The sequence below is a fragment of the Lepisma saccharinum genome, chromosome 2, assembly GCF_977018435.1.
Source record: "Lepisma saccharinum chromosome 2, izLepSacc3.1, whole genome shotgun sequence".
Lineage (NCBI taxonomy): Eukaryota > Metazoa > Arthropoda > Insecta > Zygentoma > Lepismatidae > Lepisma > Lepisma saccharinum.
This window is the reverse complement of record NC_139230.1, coordinates 3,407,376-3,431,264: the sequence shown is the minus strand read 5'-3', so window position 1 is coordinate 3,431,264 and position 23,889 is coordinate 3,407,376. Positions and strand designations below refer to the sequence as shown.

Here is a 23,889-nt window from a genome sequence, read left to right as displayed (position 1 = left end):
TAGGGGGCGAAACCCACTCAATTGTCAAGATGAGGACAAATTGAAGTGAAGATCTGACCCCTGTGTCCCTCCGATTTCCATGAAACTTGGCAGGTGTGTGTATAAACGGGCCCAATGGAAGAAATACGTGTTTTTTTGTTTCAGCTAAAAAACTGTTTTAGGGGGCAACCTCCCCTCAAATGTCAATTTGAGGACAAATTTAAGTGGGCATTTGACTTATGTGTCCCCCTCCGATTTCCATGAAACTTGGCAGGTCCCAAAGGAAGAAATATGTTTTTTTTTTTTGTTTCAGCTAAAAAACGGTTTTACAGGGCGAAACCCACTCAATTGTCAAGATGAGGACAAATTGAAGTGGGGATCTGACCCCTGTGTCCCCCTCCGATTCCCATGAAACTTGGCAGGTGTGTGTATAAACGGGCCCAAATGAAGAAATACGTGTTTTTTTGTTTCGGCAAAAAATTTGTTCTAGGGGGCAACCTCCTCTCAAATGTCAAGATGAGGACAAATTGAAGTAGGGATCTGACCCCTGTGTGCCCCTCCGATTTTCATGAAACTTGGCAGGTGTATAGAGGGGCCCAAAGGAAGAAATACGTGTTTTTTTTTGTTTCGGCTAAAAAACTGTTTTAGGGGGCAAAACCAGCCTCAAATGTCAAGATGAGGACAAATTGACGTGGGGATCATCTGACCCCTGTGTCCCCCTCCGATTCCCATGAAATTTGACAGGTGTATAGAGAGGCCCTATGCCCCCTGTTTCTTCCTATTCCATATTTACATGGTTTCGGGGTCAGTTCCTTACTTCAATTTTTCCTCATCTTGACATTTGAGGGGGGATTCTATACACCAGCCAAGTTTCATGGAAATCGGAGGGGGAGACTTAGACCTCCCTTGTAAGTGTATTAATTAATTACAAATCCCGCACGCGCGCACACACACTATATATATGTGTGTGTGTGTATGTATATTATATATATATATGTATATTAGCAGGTAACAATATGTTATAAGCACATTCTTACTTTCCAAAGAAGCGCATGTGGGAAGGTAAAACGGATCCGGATCCGAAAGTTTTGGATCCGGATCCGAAAGTTCTGGGTCCGGATTCGAAAGTACCGGATCCGGATCCGGATCTGAATATTCCGGATCCGAAAAATTTTAGGATCCGGATCCGAATTTCGGATCCGCCAGGATCCGGATCTGGCCATCCCTAGTCTGAAATTTCATAGAGTTCTTTTCGAAAATGTCTCTCAAAACCTTTTCAAGCACCACTTTTTCCTTTAACACATGTTGACATCGTGAGATTCGGACATGGTCGACCATTGTAAATCACTTGTTTCTTCTCTGAATACGAAAGCGAAGAAAATTAATTATTTAAATACTTTTGCACAACACTTTCACTATTCTCCATTTTAAAATAACAGCATCACTTCACACCACACGTTTAAAAAGTAATGCACAACAATCACGAGCAAAACAACGCGGAACGCGGGGCGAATGAGAGCCAAATCGTTGGGAACAAATACAACGCCTTGAGAAGGTAACCATGCTGGTGGGTGGCAGGGTGCGCATGCGCCGCGTTCGAAAACTACCGGTCGCTCGAGACTGATAATTGAAGAAAAACGCTCAGAATCATAATTTATAAAAGTACAGATACTTTCTTCTTTATTTCATTTTCCTTTGGCCGTTGACACACGACTTACACACCCAGAGAAATCGCCACTGATCCCCACTTTGGATACGCGCTATTAACAATAACAGGGTTATAGAACATTCTCCGCCTTGCCTCGATAACTATCTCTTTCAAATTATCATCACATTATTCAAGAAGCCAAAAACCTAATTTTATCTAACGTAAACTGAAAATTTTCTGAAGGGGGCTCGAGCCCCCTGATTCCCACATTGAATACGAGCTATTAACAATAACAGGGTTATAGAATATTCTCCGTCTTGCCTCGATAATTACTTCTCTTCTTAAATTAACGCCATATTATTTTATTTAGCACCACAAGAAACAAAAAATCTCATTTTATCTAGTGTAAACCGAAAACTTTCGGGGGGGGCTCGAGCCCTTTAAGACCCCTCCCTTGAATACGTGCCTGTCTCGAATTGACTTTTGTCGGGAAATTGCGAATTTTTGCCGTCCCGCACACCCGTAGGGCACGAATGTCAACGATGCTTTAATGCGTATTTCTCAAAACCGAAAGAAAAGTAGCACATTTTGCATGTTTCATTTCATTTCTGTAGTATTATGTGTAAAATGAAAGTGCATTTCTTATCGTCGTGGAAATTTGCAGTGGAAATGTCCATTCCTCCTTGGTGATGTTTTGGTAATTACTGATATAAAAATTACAAGCCTGTGCTTGGCAACATTGATGTCTACAAGATTTGATTTGTGTTGGTGCCGGCGATGTAATGAAGTTTGTGTTTTTTTGGTGTTAATTATCAGTTGTAAACGGAAATATATATTAGGTTGGTGTGTTTTTGTGTCAATATACTATCAGTGCAAACTGTAAGTACCATATGCATGTTTTGAACGTGATATTAATACATAATTGTGTGTTTCGGTGCCGTTTGTTAAATGGCTGTTTCAACTTTCAAGTTCATAATTTCTAAGATTGCTGATTATGTCGACTGTTCCAAAGGATAAAGAACAGTGTTAAACAAATTTAGATCGAAAGTTTGTAAATGCCGTCAATTGATGTTTTTTTTACATTAATTTGAGGATAGTTAGATGAAATACGAACATAATAGGAATTAATTTGCTCTAGTTTCAGAAACATGAGCTCGTAGTATTAATATCAAACATTAATTTTTTTAAAAGAAAAGCTTCATCTTTCATGTCATTTAATACTAACTGGATAATAACGAACAGATCTAGCTTCAATATCAAGCAGTTTACCCCTGCGTCTTTCCACAATTTTGTCAGCTATGTACTAAATTTCCTCCTATCTCATTCAAGATAACATGAAAGATGACATAGAATTCAAAATGGACGTGAGAGAAGTGGGTTATTGGAGACATTTTCATAACATGGCAGCAACTTGCCCAAAATGTCATTGTAATTTTCTGATTCTTTGAACAATATGGACTACGGTAACAGTTCCGATTGATTTATGCTTTTTTCAAATTCTCCCAGCAGAAAGACGGCCCAAGTTCCTTTTGTTTTATTGCAATCTCATCATGCTATGTATGCAATTTTTACATGGTTCAATTTCGATTCACGTCTCTCAGCTCATACTGCAGAGTTTTATTGCATGTTTCCTTGACACTGTTTTTTCACTTCCATATAATTCTGTACTTGCCAAAAGCATTCATTTACTATCAGAATGTTTGAGGATTTTGTTCAGTACATGCTTTCCTGGCTAGGTTAGGCGGGTCAGATTTAGTTAATAAAAATTACATTGCGCAAGCATGTGCACTCCCCATTCTCCATTGATAGAAGTGGTTCTGATTGTTTTATGATTTTTTTGGTAAAAATTTACTATCCTTCGGACACCTCTAATTTTTTCGTTTCGTCAATTTTTGACATTCGTACTTACGTATCTGCTTCGCGGAACATTCCTGAAGGTGTAGCAACGTTGTTTTGATGAAATTTTAACTATGTTTCCTAACCTAACCACGCGCCAATGGTTCATGGGGCTAGCGCCAATAGTTCGCAATTATTTCCAATTTCTTGATACTGATACTAACACGACACCAAATTTTAACTATGTTTCCTAACCTATCCACACGCCAATGGTTCGTGGGGCTAGCTATTCTCCGTCGGAGAATTAATTTTCAACAAACAACATGAATTTCAGCTATGAAACATTCCCACATCACACAAAACACCTTCCCGATGTTCGACAATGCTACAGGAACTTATTACAGTAAGTAGTTTCTTCTGTAAAAATAAATAAATGTGTCCGAAGGATAGTAAACTACTATTGTAATAAGTTCCTGTAGCATTGTCGAACATCGGGAAGGTGTTTTGTGTGATGTGGGAATGTTTCATAGCTGAAATTCATGTTGTTTGTTGAAAATTAATTCTCCGACGGAGAATAGCTAGCCCCACGAACCATTGGCGTGTGGATAGGTTAGTTCTGTTAGGTTGGGAAACATAGTTAAAAGTTGGTGTCGTGTTAGTATCAGTATCTAGAAATTGGAAATAATTGCGAACCATTGTGCTAGCCCCACGAACCATTGGCACGTGGTTAGGTTAGTTCTGTTAGGTTAGGAAACATAGTTAAAATTTCATCAAAACAACGTTGATACATCTTCAGGAATGTTCCTCGAAGCAGATACGTAAGTATAAATGTAAAAAAATGACGAAACGAAAAAATTAGAGATGTCCGAAGGATGGTAAATTTTTACCGAAATGGTGAACCATTCATGCTAGCCTCACAAACCATTGGCGTTAGCCCTACGAACTATTGGTGCGTGGTTAGGTTTGGCAAAATAGTTAAAAGTTGGTGTCGTGTTAGTATCAGGATCTAGAAATTGGAAATAATTGCAAACCATTGATGCTAGCCCCACGAACAATTGGCATGTGGTTAGGTTAGGCAAACATAGTTAAAATTTGATGTCGTGGTAGTATCAGGAATATATATATTTGGTTGTGAAACAAAAAAATTTGCGAAAATTGACAGTTTCCATTCCAAAAATGCCTTATTTTCGCTTATTTTGCAATTTCCTTACGTTTCCGACTAATTTTAACTTCAGATTCGTGATTAGGAGCCTCAATTAGTGAGTATGCCAAATATGATGAAAATCGGAGAGGAGTCCGGTCATCTCAAGTCGTTCCTTCCTTTATTTTCTTCTTTTTCACATTGGTACTTATGTATTCTATATTCCTAAGGATTCTTCAAGGTGCCATTTCATTTTTTTTCACGCAAATAATCTCAATTTTCAACATATTGAGTAATTCTTGTTTGTTCGTTTTTGCTTGCATTACACGCAATATGGCAGAGAAATCTTGACTAGCGTTGTCCATGATCAGTGGTTATGCAGCGTTGCAACCTTCTTCATCAAAATATACCTACTTTTGTGTTTCTGATTTTGCATTTTTTTCTAGGTTCGAAAACCCCACAAAACATGCACGGATAGCCCGACAAACTATTTATAAATAAATCACGAACCATGCACGGCAAGGTTAGGTTCGGTTAGGTTAGGCAAACATAGTTAAAATTGTCATGTTCTTGGAAAACAACGGTGTGGTTGGAAACACTGACTGGGGGTTACATCATCGAATGCACGCAACATTTGCATTGGAGAGACATTAATCTTCAAAAATACATGATTTACCAGCGAAATAAATTAAGCGATTGGAAAAAAAACTTCCATGACCTTTCAAAATCACATGGAAAGTCAGTTCGGTAAGTACTTTCTCCTGTAAATTTGGAGAAATATGTTTCGGGCATACTAAAATTTCACGAAATCTTCAAACCTTTTGGCCACGTTCAATATTACAAAGCATTTAGGGATCTTATTTTAATGCTATGAGAACTAAACCTGTTCCTCCTAACCTAACTACTAAAACAAAGAGTAAAATCTAAGTAATCACTGATTCTGCTGTATATGTTAACAGGCGCAAATCGAAGTTGGAACTTTTAAAAATACATACGTAGCATCATGAAATTGCAATAAAAGAGAAGGAACTTGCGTCAAAATGTGTTACATGTGCGATGCTTTAAAAATGTATTAAAATTTGACTTATCTGTGAAGCATATATGCTGCAGATGCTGATAATTTTTGTTGGTGAAATATGCGTTCAAGAAAATGTAAACCTGAAAGCTATTAAAACACTCAAAATTTCCAGATTAATTCATTGTGTTATTTGCATGGAGTAGTACCACTTTTTGTGAAATGCTCCAAATGTTTTTGTTGTTAGGTAAGTCAGGTTTAGGGCTGTTAGCATTAAAATTACTTCCGTAAATACTTCCAATATCTGATTGTGTGATTTCTGGTCTTCCAACACTTTCTGTGGCCCAAGTTCCTTTTGTTTTATTGCGATTTACTTCTGTTACCACATGCTGTGGAGTTTTAGTGATTAAGATTTTGTTCAATATATGCTTTCGTAGTTAGGTTAGGCAGGCCAGGTTTGCTTCCCTTGACATTAAAATAAATTCCGCGAAGGTTGAAATTTGCTTCTAGTCTATGATACTTACAGTCAGTCGCTTGTCAATTGAAAATACATTGTCCATGGGAAGCGTGCATGCTTGCATAATGTAATTTTTAAGTTGTTTTTATCAAAATCCAGACTGTGTTCATTACTTTAAGGAAGGTTCAAATTTTGTGACAATAATTGCCAATATTCTACTATAATTTGTCTTCCAGCTAGGAGAATTTGAAAAAAGTCAAAAAACAATCTGAACTGATACCCTTTCTACCAAAGCTCATAAAATCCTGGCCACCATGGCAACTCAGATTTTCGACCTGCGGACTGTGGTGTTTTGTTGTAATGCCGTTTTTTATTTTGCATGTATGAATTTTGTTTTACCAAAAGCAAAAAATTGCTAAGTTACACTGTACTGCAATATGAACTTAGAATCTTAAAACTTTCATACATGCAAAATAAAAAACTGCATTACAACAAAACACCACATTCGCCAGGTCGAAAATCTGAGTTGCCATGGTGGCCAGGATTTTTTGAGGTTTGACTGAAAGGGTATCAGTTCAGATTGTTTTATGACTTTTTTCGGTACTACTTTACTATACCGGAGACACCTATCAATGATATATTTCACAATTTTTTACATTTCTAACGTACTATTCTGCGTTGCATAACATTTCTTTAGTTGAAATAATGAATTTCTAAATAATTGTCTATTTCTTACATTAACGAGTACTTACTGTTGTTCCTTATTTCCCACAAACCATCCACGGGTAGCCCCAAAAACCATTGACGTTAGCCCAAAAATTCACGATAGCCCTACGAACCATCATGGGGATGAGGTATGCCTACTAGGTTAGGTTAGGCCTGTTAGGTTAGGTTCCATTAGCACTCCTTTCATTCAATTTAGCATATACGGACAACATCGGCTTGTAGCAGCAGCAATAGCGCGTATTGTGCTCTCATGCAGGAAGCAAATGGCGGCAGCAGCAATAGCGCGTCGGAAATAGATTTTCGTAGAAAACCACATGCATTCGCATTAAAATGGATCAAAACTACGTTCCCGAACATCAACAACGCTACAGAAAATGATTTGCGTAAGTACTTTCTCATGTAAATTTGAAGAAATCCGTCTCTGGTATAGTAAAGTGTTATCCTTTTTTCAAATTCTCCTAGCAGGAATACTAATTATAGTAGAATTTTGGCAATTATTGTCATATGAAATTTGAACCTTCCTTAAAGTAATGAGCACAGTCTGGATTTTGAAAAAAGCAACTTAAAAATTACATTATGGTTAAAATTTTAGTTGTTTTTTAATTTTACAGGAGAAAGTACTTACCGAACTGACTTTCTGTACACTTTTGAAAGGTCGTGGAAGTGTTTTTTTCCCATCACTTAATTTATTTCACCGGTAAATCATGTATTTTTGAAGATTAATGTGTCTCCAATGCACGAAAGCTGTTGCCTCTATGTCCTTCTACTATGTGAATCAAATGTTGCATGCGTTCGATGATGTAACCCCCAGTCAGTGTTTCCAACCACACCATTGTTTTGCAAGAACATGACAATTTTAACTATGTTTGCCTAACCTTGCCATGCATAGTTCGTGGGGCTATCCATGCATGGTTCGTGGGGTTTTCAAACCCAGAAAAAATACACAATTAGTAACACAAAAGTAGGTATTTTTCGAAGAAGAAGGTTGGAAACACTGCACACCAATGATCATAGACAATGCTAGTCAAGATTTGCCAGTCATATTGTGTGTAACGCAACTGAAAAGCAACGAACTATAATTACTCGATATGTGGAAAATTGATACTATTGTCGTGAAAAAATGAAATTCCACTTTCAACAATCCTTAGCAAAGCAGAGTACGTAAGTACCAATGTGAAAAACAAGAAAATAAAGGAATTTCAGACGCTTGGCGGACACTAAAGTTTTTAACATCTTATTTTCGCTGATAAATAGGACTTTTTGGAACTGCAAACAGTGCTAATTACTTTCATGAAGCTTCAGATTTACTTTCACAGTCATTTTCACTATTGTGCAAAACTTCATGTGAATAAATAATGCCTTTTCAAGGGAAGTACGGATGGTGAGTGAGGGGGCTTTTCATATTTATTTATTTTTTCACTGATAAATTGCACTTTTCAGTACTCGAAACAGTGGCAGTTACTTTCACAAAGTTTCAAATTTACTGTAATAATAATAGTTTCCACAATTCTGTGATACTTAGTATTTCTCCCATGAAACTTTGAAAAAAATCATTAGTCGGGGGTACCAAGTTTGAATCCCACACTAAACATGGGTGTTCTTTGTGAATGTCCTTCATCAATTTCATCATATCACCATTCATTGTTATCTTAGCAATTAGCCAAGAGTGGCAGAAATACATAGTAAAATAAAACAAATCAAAAAAACATTACACATTTGGAACCATTACCAATGTGTTTTTCATAAGTCAGTTTTGAGATTGTATGTGTTCCAAGATCTCTGTGTTCAGTTTCTTTCATCAGAGGAAAACAATTAAACATATAGTTACCTTCAAGTGTGTTCTGTTGAGAGAAATAGATATGTTTGTGAACAATTTCCAGCATTTACACCAATCTGAAACTGTTTGTCATTTTGGAGAAGGTCTGTGGCAGATGAGTGTTATTTTCTCTTGGAATTTGACATTCACCAGGAGACTCCCCAATGGCACAGTGGTACTATCGTCACCTTGTAATCAAGGGGTCCCAGGTTCGATACCTGGTGGAGGCACATTGTTGTTTGGATCCCACTTTAAACTGTAGGTCCAGATTAGCCTTACTGTGCATAAAGTGGACTTAAAATGTCAATGAACATTCATCAGGAAATATTAATGACTTACTACAAGTTGAAAAATTGAAATGGTCTGCTAGGTTATCTTCCAGTTAAGAAAATTTTCATAAAAGCATCTTCCCAGGTACAAAAATGTAATTAAGAATCTCTCCACTTCGTTCCATACAAGCATCCCCTCTCGGTCCCGGGTTCGATACCCGGTGGAGGCACAAGTGGTTCGGATCCCACTTCAAACTGTAGGTCCAGTCCCAATTAGCCTTACTGTGCATAAAGTGGACTTAAAACAACAAATCAACCAAGCATCCCCTCTCCTATCGACAAACTAACAAAGATTTCCCTCAGCCAGAAATTTCCACTTTGAGCACTAGGTGCAAACAGATGTACGGGTAAATTTTAAGCTATATATATATATATTGGAGATGGACCGATGCCGATAAAGTACGAATATAAAATTAGAAATGGTCCTTGAAGAACCTGAAATGTTCATTGATCTCCTTAATAAATGTGTGTTTCGAAGTGACTGCGGTGCAAAAGAAGTTGAATATCTAGACATTTACTCTTTTAGAAAGTAGGGCATGGAGATTATCCATAAAAAGTACAACCAATTTTCAGAATTTTGCACTAAATTATAAGATATTTATTGATGTATCAGATCGGTAATTTTACTGATACACCTGTATTGGCCAATATATATATATAGGGTGTGTGTGTGTGTGTGTGTAGAATTGGCATGGAAACATTTATTTAAAATTCCAGAAACAAGACCAAATAAATGCTCTATAGATCGAACTTATTCAATGAAGCCACCTTCAGCTTCAATCATGGCCTCCAAATGACCCTGGAAGTGAGAACAGGCACATTTTACAACCTCAGAAGACAAATCTTGAAATACCTAGCAGATTCTCTTCCTCTGCGTTTATTGTTACAGGCTGTCTTATTAGTGATCCTTTCAACCACGCCCCACACATAATAGTCAAGAGGTTTGCAGTCAGGTGAGTTTGGAGGCCACATATCAGGGGTAAGATGATCAAAAACGTTATCCTCGAGCCACTTCTGAGTTTTCCTGTCTATGTGTGCTGGTGCCTACGGCAACTTCTTCAATCCAAGGCTTAACTACATTTGCCAGAACGTCTCTCAGTGCTTTGAGAATGGCCCAGACATCGAGAAATCTCTCTGATTGTGATTCAGGGATCATTGTCAATGAGTTGCTGTCTTTCTGGCAGCCATGGCCTCCACATCAAAGTCTGAATCCCCCAACTGCTTCCAAATTCTCTGAATTGTCCTCAATAGCAGCTTCAACTTGTCAACGTTGGTCATCCTGGCTCAGAGTAGACTATCGCCTTCCTTCTCCACTCCTCAGGCCACTCATAATCATCCAATCTGTTTGAGGTCTGAACTTTTTGAAATCTTACTGATATCTGAGAATCTGTAATGAATTACATGGATCAAGAAAAATCTTGTATTATCTGTAATTTTCTGTTTAAACTTGTGCCAATTCTACTTGTGCACCCTGTGTATGTATATATCACTTAATCTTTTATTTACCTTGTATTCAATGTGTTAATTTTATGTAGTATATTTTGTTTTATTTGTGTGTATATAAAAAACTATCAAATTAACTGCAATTTAATGATTGCTTTCATGATTGTTTATCTCTACTTGAAGGTCTGACACCAATGAAGTCTTCTCGTATCCCACAGAAGAGGGGTGAAGCTCCATCAAAACTTCCACAGCCTGCAGATCTCCCAAGGAGCATGACTGGTATGTGAAGAATCTTGTTCTGTAACTTAATTAGTCATATTCTTAACCAGTTCTTAATCTTAAATATGATGAGATTTAAAAGATATGAGCAACAAGAGAGACTTTTCAGAATGATTTGATTTCTCATGCTTCCTAGGTGGAGGCAGGATTGGTTGATTTAAAGTGGGAATCATATAACTTAAGACCTTCTGTATACAAAAGCATGTGTACCTTAACAGTGTTGCCAACTTATGAAAATAAAATACCCCACATAGCCACAAGGTGCAATGATATAACATTTGTCAAAGGATGTGGAATAAGCAGTGTTTCACTGCTGACCTGTTGGGAGTTAAATGTATGTATGTAAAAAATGAAAAATCAAAATATACATCTTGCCTTGTGGCCCACTTTTAGAGTTTCCACCAAAGTTCCCTGGTTCGAATCCCGGCATGGGTGTTATTTGTGAGGGTCCCTTCATCAATGTCATCTCACGATCACTCATCCTCGGATTAGCCAAAAATGGAAGAAAAGTGACGATAATTAACAAAAATCAAATACAAAATACAGCTAATGACAATGTGCTCGACGTACATCTTAGTGCCACACGTTCCTGTATCCTCCAGAGTGTACCTCAACGTATCTAAAGTTACATCATTCAAAAACACACTTTGTACACATTTTCTTTTACCCTACATACAAAATAACATGCACATTTGAGGGTGAATTCTGAAATATTGTCACTTTTTCCTCTTCCTTGTTGAGACGTGTTCCTTTTATTTTAATTCAACCTCCCCCACCCTGATGGGCTGCCCTCACCCCCATCGTCACGACTCGCCCTGCTTCACCCACACACTTCTGCATGCCCCCCCTGCATCATCATCCTCACTTCACTGACAATGTGAAATCGCCCTATCGTATGCCGACATACCATTTCCGTGTTTGTACTTGACTTAGTGAGAAGTATTGAGGTTGGCAACAGCCTAATAACTGATTTCTTCCACAGCATGTAGTCCGTTCTATAAAAGTACGCTAATGCAAGAGAAACTTGTAAATTACATTGGGATATACATTTTAAAATATATTTTCATTAAAGGTTTCTCTTAATAACAATAATACGTGATGATTGTATAGATTACAACCTATCACGTGAGCAGCAAGAAAATAGCGGCAGTTTCGAACATTGCATCTTCCATGCATGCAGGAAGGTCTCAGTGTTCTCAAAATTTCTTTTGGAAATACAGCCATTTGAAAAGTGGTGAGAAGCAGGTTGATCTTAACGTTTATAGTGGTATCCTGAGAAAGCAGTGAAATTAGTGTCCAGGTGTAGTTGTGTGTCTGTGTCTTGTGTTTTCGGTCTGGTGAAAGAAAGGAAAATGACTGGTCAAGTTGTGAGTCCTGTGAAGAAACACATTGATGCTCGCATAAACAAGTACACCGATTTTGAGATAAGCACAATGCGACGCAAGGTGCATTCGTATTTTTTTCAATCAAAGAGCTGTAAATGTGAAGAAGATATTGGCAGATGTTAATAGTGATGATGACGACGATCTCCCTGTTCGACGTTAAATCGCCTCTTGTGGCACATTGAGTACGTTTTGGGGAAGCAAATTTGACAGATGACACTTTGACAGGGACGATATCATTGTCTAGCATCGAAAATGCCTCCAGTTCAAAAAGGAACTTCTGAATCAAGGTAAGAAAATACATTACTTGCATGAGACGGTAAATAATGTGATTATTATTGTCTTATTGTTTTCCAGTGCACGAGAAACGGAAAGAAATATAAACAATCTCTTTTTATCTCTCAGCTTATCTTTGTTTAGCTTCCGCTAAGACTGGCGGTTTATTTGTAGCACAAAGCAGAAAACAATACACTGTATGTCAACAATGTTGGGCAATAATTTGGTGGAAGGGGAAGCAACAAAACCAAAAGTCTTGAATTTACTGAAACGATTCTCTCACTCTCTTGTAAGTTTTACTTTGGCACTGTCATACTGAAAGAGGAGGGGGAAGGGGAACTATTAACACAATGTCAGATAAATTGAACTTTTGGCGTAGAAAAATATGTTCATTCTTGAACAACAACATGTATTTAATCCCTTCTCAAAAATTTCTTATACTTCAATGTGTATAACTTAAAATAGGAATACGCTTTTCCATGGTATGTAAAATTAAAGATCGGGTGAAGTGCCAGTGAACAGCATATGATGGCCACGGCATTCACGAACAGCTGATGTGGAGTGATATGTTACTCGAAGTGAGACGGTTTGTTTACAGAGGGTCGGAAGGTTTGTGATTCTGACTTTAGTGTTTGTATGATCTTTTAAGGTTTTGCTTTCTTTCCATACAGTTCTGTAGTTACGAAAGTTTGATGTTCTTCAATTATTAAGGCAGAGTAGAAGTAATGTTGTTTTCAAAAGGCACTTCAATGTCAAAATCCTTCCTCTGTGGGGTTCACATTCTGTGTTATGTATTTCATGTGGTCACCATTAATTTTCATTGTTGTGATTAACCAAATGTAGCAGAAAAGTGATGTCGAACTAACCAAATCACTCACTCGTTAAATCATTGGAGTGACTGCTAAGAACCCTCTAAAAGTAATGTTTCAGGATTTTGTGTTGATGCCTTGAAACCACTAAGATTTCCTATCATGCAATGCCACTCAATCACTGTGCAGATATGGAGAAGTCTGAGAATAGGCACAGTTCAAACAAGCAATGTATGCTGGACTTGAGATCATGAAAGCAAACTAAGCCTCGCGACAGATTAAGTTTGCAGCAAGTTTTATGTATTAATCCACTCGAGAACGGCGCTCATCATCTCCCGTGCCAGTCTTGCTTCAACCGTCGAGCTGTTCATGTCACAGGCAGCCAGAAAATCAGCAGTATTGCAGTGGAACTATATTCTGCCGTACGTTTGGGTCTACATATGTGAAATGTTGCTGCAAACTTAACCTGTCGCGGGGTTTAGTTGCATTTTTCTTCAAAGATTACCAACAGATTTGACCAAATGCTTGTGATGCTAACATGTGTGTGTTTATATTTATGTATTGCAGAAAGCTCAATGAATGAGTTCAAGGGTAGGAAGAGGCTGCTTTCATGTGCATCTGATCATCCAACTGCATTGAAGAGACCAGATCGATCTAATACAAAGTCTTTTGGTATGTAACAAATTTATTTGAAATTTTGTAAGATTTTCCATGATAAAAATATTTTTAAAGATTATTAACTCTGAACTAATGAACATTTTCTGATGTTCTGGTAACAGATTTTTGAAAAAAGAAACTCTGTGATTGTATTACAAATTTGAAATCTGGTTGTGAGACAAAGAAGTTAAGCTGTTTTAATATTAATAAGTAACCTTAGAGATGCTTCAGATTCTATAGCTTTTTGACACTCATATGCAGACAGGCTTAGTCAACGGTCTTAGTGACTATATGTATGGGTGAGGGTGGGGGTCAAATAAGAAAGTTATAGGAATCTCTCACCAGACACACACCCAGACTGCCTCTTCTTCTTTAAGAAAAAGGTAGTGGAAGAAAAGTGTGTGTTTGTTCTGCAAAGTTGCCAGGTTCTGAGAGAAGATATAGTCATTACAGAAATATATGGGTTCTTCCCAGGCTTTCCAAAAATTGTGATTGGTGGTGTATGTGTATTGTAGGGGTGGGGGAGCAACATGAGGAGGAGGAGGAGGCAGGAATGGGGTTGAGGGGTGGAGGTGGGATTGGTTGTGAAAATTACTGAGTGGTCTTATTCAGGCCAGGCGGTGCGGTTGCCCTCACTGCTAATATGTATGACCTATCCCATCTTTTCTGTGCTGAGGTGTTGATGGATTGTGGTGAGTGATTGCTACCTGGAGCCAGTCATTAAAAGGGACATTATGATTGTATGGATGGGGACTCTGAAATCCAGGTTTTGGGTGATATATGGATAATACAGTGCTTTTCATGGTCGAGTCATCCATGGAGCTATGGCTATCATGCCGGGAAGTAAGGGCATGTCTGCCAGCAAACTGGATGCAACATCCACATAACTAAAACCACTAGCTATGTAATGAAATAAGCTCGTAGAATTACATTGACAGTCAATTAAAATGAGCATGTACCTTGTTACAAGGGGTGTTGGAAATGTCCTCCTGCATTCACACATCTACACCATCCTTTTAGGAAATTTTCACTAACACGTATCAGATCATCTTCCGAAATTGCTTCAATTTCACCCCCTACTGATATTTTCTTTCAATTCTTCTAATGTATGGCTTCACGTTTAAAATCTTGGTAGTTCTGTTTCCCTAAATTTGTTCAGAAGTTTTGAACACTGTCTGTGTGTGGAATGGGAACATCTGGCAATTCTGCTGCAAAAATCCTTCTAACTTCCCTACAATAATTCATAATGACGTAAGAGTCGTACATAAAAATTCATTGTTTTAAATTGTACGTCTAGCATAGCATTATTAGACTGCAGAAATACACCAGTAATACTTAAGCTAGAACAAAACAATCTAAAGTACTTGTTAACAACTTAACACTTCACAAACATGTGCAAATTGGACACCAGTTTTCTGGATACTGAAGCACTGATGTGTCCACTGCCACGGTCAGCATAAAGCTGTGTGTGTAAATGCCGGCAGATTCACTCACATTGCCCAGCATGCCTCTCCAAGGATGACTTGAGGCCTCCCCGATGGCACAGTGGTAGCGTCGTCACCTTGTAATCAAGAATACCCGGGTTCAATTTTGCACTTTGGTGGTAGCATTTGTGGGTGGGGGAGAGTTGATTGTGACTTGGGGAGGTATGGTGGACCAGGATGTTTTGGAGGGGGGGGGTTTGAAAACAACTCTGGGCTTGTTGGGAAGATGTTTGAGAAGTTGGGATCACTGTGGAGGGAATGTAGAGAGTGTGTGATTTTGTTGAGGTGGGGGTAACATTGGGTGACAAGTACAGGAGTGTCGGTGGAGGTGTAGGAAGCCGCTCAGGATATTTATTTGGTGACCAGTTGTTGTTCTGTGGGGAGGTGGGTGAGGTGTTGACCCCTTAGGTCCAAGGAAAATGGGATGGGAACTGGAGAAGTGTAAGTATTGCATATGGTTGGTAGGTTTAATGTTGATCAAAGAGAAAGGAGAGATTTCAAACATGAAAAGGTGGCCAGAGCATGGTGCTGTTCACATCACCTCCAACATGGCCGAGATCGAGAATATACGGGACCCTACCCCCACATCCCCTAAATGTACCTTCATGGCATGGGAAACTTTTGTGTTTTATCTTACCTTAAATTTTTGATAAGTTACGAATTTGATGGGTATATTATTATGTTCTAAAGTGAGCCTTTTTCCTTCCTCTCTGTGCAGGTCTAATAAAACCTAAGACTGATGGTAGTGGTAAGATAGTTGGTGCTACTACAAGTAGCCACAGTCTTGCATCAGCACCCATGATGAATAAGTTACCACCTGGTGTTGCTGCAAAAGGTATCATTGTTTGTTGTAAATTTTAATTTTTAACTTTTTTCATTTTAAAGGTTACCTAGTGAATTGTTTTTGTTTTTTTAAATAAGGGGGATGTGGCAGTGTTCACTGAAAATGCCTGAAATGTTTTCAAATTCATTTCATTTGGATAAACCTGATGCATATAATACATTCGTGTGATTACGTGTGAGTGGAATTACAATTGGAACTAATTTTGCACACCATAATTAAAAATTTATAGTTCTGGTGATTGTATTCTTGAATGTTGTAAGACACAAGGGCAGTGTGGGGCTTAACAGCACAGTTGGTTGTTGTTGAGCTGTTGTTGGGGTAGGGTTGCTTTTGACAGCAACAGGTTGCTTGTTTCTTGCGATAATCACTGTAGCCAATTTGATTTTGTAAAGCCAGACCTGGTCCTTTATCATCGTACTTGAAACGTAAAGTGCAAAAAATTGGCTAAAGCCACATGGACATTTGGGGAGCAGTGCTCCTTGGCAGGGTGTCTACCTGTGTTGAAATCCTGGAAAAGGCAGGGAATTTACTTTTTCTGGAAATGTCATGGAAATTTACTGTTTTTCTGGAAAAATCAACATTTTTGAAGTAGGTTTTTGAGCAAAGGAAAAAAGAACAAGTGAGGAAGTTTGAATTTTGTTGTGTACAAACAATAGTTCAATTTGGTATATTGAATATTACCAGCAGTTACAGTAGAAATTGCATATTAAATACTCTAGGAAATGGTCATGTTTCGAACAATTATCAAGTAGAGATCTATTGGCATGTACCACTTCTTTGTTGCAATTTTTGGGTTGTGTTTGGTTGATGTTGGGATTAATACATATGTTACTAAATTCTACTCACTATAATTGTTATGATTTTTTATGTAAAAATAATTATTTGTTTATCATTAGTCAATGTGTGGTAAGTAATATGTAAAAGCTCACCCCTGGTGCTCCTAACCGGCATTCAATTTCTGTTCAGTTTCCATCTTCTTACTTTTAACATGTAAATTGAATATTCTAAAACTTTGTTAAATGGGGTTCCAAGTATGGTGTTCAACTAAAATATAGTGATGATCTTGTGCACATATTCAAATACATTAATTACCCTAATGCTTGGACTGAAATAGTGAGGGAATTTTGTTTTTTGCAATATTGGGCATCCCTAGTTAGTTTGACCATAGTCATAGTTAGGAAAACGTCAAAAGGTCATTGTCATGGATTTTCCACATTTTGCAGTGTATACCTGAAAGTAGTCATTTATGTATTTTTTTTTTATGGTTTGAGTGATTTTAGACTGTATCTCAAAGTGTTCTTTTTGATTTTTTTCCATTTCTTTTCAGGAACAATATAGAAATTGATTTTCTTAAATTAAGTGTTTTCTTTTCCTCTGTTGGCAGGTTCCCATACCATGCCCAGAGTTCACATCAAGGTCGAGGGTCGTGGAAAGTCCACTGCTTCAGCAACTGTCACTTCCGGTCATCCAGAGGGACAGAGCTCAAGCTCCGTTGCAAGTAAGTTAGGCAACTTCTGGTGTTTGTCTTTTGTTTGTTGTAAATTTTAAGTTTTACATAGAAGTTTAAAGTTTTCATTCTGGATTTTAATTGCTTCATTTACATGTGAAGTTCATGAATCTTTCTGATTTTGAACCTACAGACTACATCAGACAATTAATGGTTTTATCATCAACAGTATTTCATTATTCAGAGCAACAAGGAGGAAAGGTTTTGAACTTAAAAATTATCATTACTAAATAAAGAATATTACCTAATGTAAAAAATTGTGCCTCCCCAATAGCATAGTGGTATGTCATGTCCTTGCAGTCAAGGGTCCTGGGTTCAATACCCAGAGGAGGCACGTAGTGGTTGGGATCCCCTTTGAACTGTAGGTCCAGTGCTGATTAGTTTATCTGCACATAAAATGGAATTAAAAGAAAAACTCAAACAACTCTTAAATTAATGTAAGAAATTCATATGTTGAAAATTATAAATACAGAGAAACTAGTACTCACTTTTATCCGCGAAGCTGTTTTTTCTTTTTCGGTTAATTTCAGTGGCCACTGCCACCATCCTCGTTGGAACTTGCTGTACTGTTGCTTGTCGTGCGTCTTTTGTTTGTAGTTCTCTGGCTGCCATTAGGTGCGCTGTTGTTAACTGTGTGTGTGGGTCTGTGTCGTCTGCTATTTCCCGGTGTTAACTGTTGTAGGGGAATCCAAGTGTGGTGTGCCTGTCCGCTATCGATGTTGTGTGCGGGAAGTGCATTATGGCATGTATTTCCTTGATTTTGGTGTTTACAAGTATGTGGGAAGTGTGTTTGACTTGTACCTTTTGAATTTTATGGCTATGGTATTTGATGTGTTTGGCAAGACAAGTAGTGGGTTGGCCTTTTTTTTTTTTTTTTTTTTTTTTTCATTCATTAGGTGTTGTTGGATTCTTTCATTGACAGATCTGATGGATCTGCCAATGTAATGTGCCTTGCACTCACACTGTATTGTATACACCTGGGTTATCAAGGGGGAGGAAGTAACTTTTGTGTTTGTTTAGTTTATCAGCTATTTTGGCATTGGGTTTGTGCACTACTTTGATGCCATATGGGAGAAGGGCTTTGGATATGCGGTTGGAAGTGGTGGGATGGTAGGGGAAGGCAAACCATTTAAATTGGCCACTGGAGGTTGCTTGCGGATGGGTTGGTTAAGGTGTCTGACCTGTATTTCTGCTTTACTGCACCAAGTGGAAAGTTGTGCTTCAGTGTAGCCATGTTTCAGGGCTATTTCAGTGATGGTGGCTATCTCCTCTAGTAGATCCTCTTCTCTGCAACAGTAGAATAAGGCTCTTTGATAAAAGTTCAGCCACACATTGGCTTTTTGCTTAGGGGGATGGCTAGAGAGAGCATGTATGTACTGGTTGCCTGCATCCGGTTTTCTTAGACAGTGGTTGTGAATTTGTTAAGTGCACGGCTGATGGTGATGTCCAGGAAGTTGATTTTACCATGTTTTTCTTCTTCTATAGTGAAGTTGAGCCTGGGGTGGATGCTATTTAGCTTGTTCACTAGAAGGTTGAATTCTGTCTTTTTGTATACGACTATTGTGTCGTCCGCGTACCTTCCATATCGGATGTATTGTAGTTCTGGAGTGTGGAGTATATATTTTTCAGCCAGGTGCATGATGATGTTGGCTAAAGGAGCTGATAGCGGATTGCCCATCGCAACGGCCCTCGGATTGATTGTAGAATTTATCCTCAAACTGAAAGTAGTTGTGTTTTAGACAAACTTCCAATAACCTGGTTATCTCTCTAGAGCAGGGATTCTGTTTGTTGTCAGCCATCTTCCAACTGAACGCAGCGCTAGGTCTATGGGGATTGAACTGTACATATCTACTATGTCAATGCTGGCTAATTTTGCACTATTGAATTCACCAGATTTTTAGCATCGGCACTGTTGCAGAACACACATGTTAGTTTGTGGTTGTATTGAGATATTTTGTTTTTTAGCCAGTTAGGTGGACCATGGGGTAATTGAAGCCAGCTATTATAAGGTGCATGGGGATTCCAGGTTTATGAGTTTTTGGAATGCCGTAGGTAATGGCAGGTGAAGAGTGGGGGTTGGAAAGGAATTTGTGGTCTTGTTCACCGAGTATGACACTAGACTTTACTGCATTTTTCACAATTCTATTGTACCTGTCTGTGGGTTCCTTTTTAATGACACTGTACAAGTCACTGTTTAGTTTGTCTATTACTTTCGTAGAGTAATCACCCTTGTGCATGATTGCAAACTGGTTCGTTTTGTCAGATTTTAGACACCAAACTTCGTTGGCGTTCAGCCATTTGCCAAAATCTGAGAGGACAGAAGAGATTTCTTGGGGGTACTGGATTAGGTTTCTTGATTTCATTGTTGGTCATCACTTTTTGGAAAATTCCGGCTGCTGACGTTCTGATGTTTTGTGAATCTTGGGGTTTGGGGGCAAAACAAGCTTCTTTTTCTGCCACACATATGAGGTCGAGGGTGGGGGGCTTACTGTTTTGTACGTTAAACTTATCACCACCGTAGGCAAGGAGTTCTTTGAATTTGTTTGGGATCAAGAGATTCGACAGATTTATGATGTTTTTATGTTATATGTTATATCGCAATTGCATCAACGACAATCAATTTATTACTTCATATTTAGTCTTTTGGAATCCTTACAAACTGTGAAGTAAGCCAACTAACCTGAGAATTAGGCAAAATACTGAAGAATTATGTCTAAAAAATCTTGATGTTAAAGTGACCAAAAAATGTTAGATTTCAATTATCCAAACTTGAGTTTGTATCTCCTATTTTGGCAGTAGGTATAAACTAGAAAGTTAATTCTGCCTGTAACAGATTTTTTAAACTTGTGAAGAAACCCCAAAAGTATGTACTGTAAAATAATAAAATTAAAATGAAATTTTAAATAGTTACTTTGTGTCTTGAATTTCTATCTGCCAGAGAAAGGAAGTTGTAAACCTCCTGGTAGAATGCTCAGCATAATGCACTATGAAGCTGTAGGGCCCAGGTTCAAACCCTGAGTAAGCTATACGTGTATCATTGTTTTCGTCCCACCGTCCATTTCATCATTCATTCTCATTGTCATGATTAACTCAAGAGGTAAGAAAGTTGTGTGTAACCAAAATAGCACAAGGAAAGCCATTTTCAACTATGCAACTGAACTGCCAAAAATTGGTTCTAGAATCACTTGCATTTCTCAAGAAACCATAGCAGAACACTTTTGAAGGAAATAATACCAAAAAGTTTTTAAAAGAGGACCACAAAAGAAATAAGAAAATAGAAATATATTTCTCGGAAATCTTGAACTTTGGCTCTCTCTTGCTCACCCCTAATTATAACATGGTGGGGAAATCAGTTTGCTCCTATAAGACACACCTTTTAACATGTTCATAAACAGATGAACATTACAGCTCTCATTCACTATGTTAGTGCCTGCCTCCCCTGTTCCAACTTGCATCTTTGTCTAGTGTTTGATGTGGCAGGCTGATTACCATGTAATGTTGACACTCTTCTGCTCGTGTCAGGGATCACAATGCCCCAAGACTTGTAGAACTTCAGGTGTGTCAAGTGAAGAATGTACATCCTTAGGAGCAGAAAAGTGTTGAGGATTGCCTTGTCTAGGAGGTGGAAGAATAACTTCATTGTCAGTTTTTGCATGTTGTAGATATTTAGTCTGCGAGGTCAATTTATGTTATATGTCTGTTATAGTCTTTAACTAAAGTAGTTTTCAGAACATTGTCGTGAACATATCTGAAGTTCCTACCTGCTGCTGATCTGTGGAAGCTTGAGAGGACATGGACCTTCCTTATCCTTTGTTTTTACGGAGCATGTGTGACCTTGTTTGAAGTTTCAGTTGTGCCGTTGGGAATGATATATGAATTTCATGTTATGTATTTTTACATTTTTTCATGGATATTACATGTTTTCCATTTAAAGTACATTTTACATAAAGTATGGAATTTGTGCCATTTCAGTAGTTATCATTGAGTAATGCATATGCAGTGAATTTCTCATTTAATGTATTTTCATTAGACTGACCAAAGAAGCATTATATCCAAGAAAATTTTATATCGAAAATGTGAATTTTCAGAAGATACATGTAAATGATTATCAAATTTGTTGTTAGATGAATGTAAGATAATACGGAATATCAGAATTGCATAATATGTAATTTCATTTAGCTCCTACATGAAAGAAAGTTAGAAGATCATTTATTTTTAATTATAGGTTTTTTTTTTTTATTTTGTGCTGAAAATTAGGACAGCTGCATACATTGACCCTTGTAGTCAGGGATTTTATTGCTTTGACACATGCATACCATGATATATACAAGGGTTGATCAAATGAAAAGGTACAAAACAACACTGTCAGTGTAAATGAATACTTTATTCAAAGTATCCTCCATAGGCCTGAGCACATTGATCCCATTGATGAATGAGCCGAATGATTCCTTTTTCCCAGAATTCCTTTGGCCGTGACGCGACCCAGTCCTTCACAACGTCCTTGAGTTCATCGTCCGAGGTGAAGCGCTTTCCTTTGAGATGCTTTTTCAGGGGACCAAACACATGGAAGTCACAGGGGGATAAGTCCAGACTGTAGAGCGGATGGTCTTGCTGCTCCCACTTAAACCTGGCCAGTTCCGCGTGTGTGACCCTGGAGACGTGTGGACGTGCGTTATCATGGAGCAGAACGAAAACGGGCACTCCATTTCCTCACTGATTTGCCAGACACACAGTCTTCCCCATAAACATTCACCATCCGGTGATGAATATCGGCCGGTTTAACACCTTCCGCTGTCAGAAAACGGATAACGCCTCGCTGCTCCTCAACAGTCGAATTTGCCAATGTTAACGCCATCCTGTCCGAACACGCACTGCCGCGTCACTTGGACGGCGCTCTGTATCGGAGCCTCTGCTCTCTCCTGTGCATGCGCATTCCCCTGCATGCTCCGATGCCGTGTGGCGACTCCAATCGCACCCCTACATATCACGCTACGTTCTCCCATCGCGGCATCGGTATTATATAAACAATTCCGTTGTTACAACGTTTTGTACCTTTTCATTTGATCAACCCTTGTATATATATATCACTAATATCATGATACAAAAGTATTGAATCATATTTGTAATCTTGCTGACAATGTATTACAATATCTAATTTCCAATATTTGTCCATCTCTAGTCATTACATTTTTTGCCAACCTGAGTTAAACCATGCTAGTCCCTATTTCAAAGCTGTGAAGCCCAGAGTAGTAATTCTTTCCTAGAATAAGACAAGCAACTCAGGTGAAAATAATAGAGGATAATGGTGCACTCTGAGATGGCTCAGTAACCCTAGTTTTTGAGCACGTTCGTGGAAGTCACACCAGCTTCAAGACCTGCACGAGCATATTTTTTGCCCAAAAATTTATCTTAAGATGTAGATGCTTGAAACCCATTCTGTTTACCTTCTTGAACTTTTCTCCCTTTTGTGCATCCGTATGATGTTGGTATAGAAAGGAAAATAATTGACTACTGAACTCATTATTTTTCATTTTCCAAATTTTAGAAATCCCCAAAAGAGCTGGGTGGGACTTCAAAGGCAAGTTCGAAGATTCCCGAAAGTGTATGGAAGAGCAGCGCTCAAAAATCAAAGCTCTGGTAGCTGAAGCAGAAGAAAAAGACCAGTACATTTTGGAACTCCAGAGGGACAATGATCGTTTGAGAGACTGTGAAGAGCAGAAGACAAACTTGGAGCAAGCGCTACGGTAAGTTGCTTTTATTTGTAATAAACATATATATAAACATAATAATGGATCAAATAGTAAGGAAGAAAATTAAAAGCATTGAAATTAATTGAGACTGTCTGGAAGTAACCTTTTCTTTAAAAAAAAATATGAACGCCATTTCTTTTAGACAATTACCCCCTAATTACCAGAGCTAGGAATTTTAGGTGCTGCACCTTAAATTTTTTTGTGTGAAAATGTGTAAAAAAGTGACTCATCCCCAAAATAAGCATGTATTGAACTCTACTAATGGTGTTTCGGTTGCACCTTTTTTACAATCTCAGAACCTTTTGCACCTTTTCGCCCTTTTTGCATCTTTATCATTTTTTTTAATACAACTCGCACGGTGTTTAACCCCACCCACATTCGAGGCACGGCTTCTTGGGACGCGATTCTTGTTTACCGCACAACAATGAATCGGCTTTCTTCAGTTCTTGTACGTTAATGTAGTAAGCGCGCGGACTTTAAACAGTGCCAACAATGATGCGATACAATTGCT

The 23,889-nt window shown here is 38.2% G+C and overlaps 1 protein-coding gene across 1 annotated transcript in view; it reads left to right on the top strand.

Moving 5' to 3' along the window:
- Positions 1-2,383: 2,383 nt before the first annotated feature.
- Positions 2,384-23,889, top strand: part of LOC145984347 (carboxy-terminal kinesin 2-like) — a 46,274-nt gene continuing 24,768 nt past the window's right edge. The window contains exons 1-6 of the mRNA XM_083118003.1: positions 2,384-2,466; positions 10,574-10,669; positions 13,704-13,808; positions 15,996-16,112; positions 17,506-17,619; positions 23,174-23,372. Coding sequence (XP_082974129.1) covers positions 10,585-10,669; positions 13,704-13,808; positions 15,996-16,112; positions 17,506-17,619; positions 23,174-23,372 — 620 coding nt within the window. The 5' untranslated portion in view covers positions 2,384-2,466; positions 10,574-10,584. The remainder of the gene's footprint in view (positions 2,467-10,573; positions 10,670-13,703; positions 13,809-15,995; positions 16,113-17,505; positions 17,620-23,173; positions 23,373-23,889) is intronic.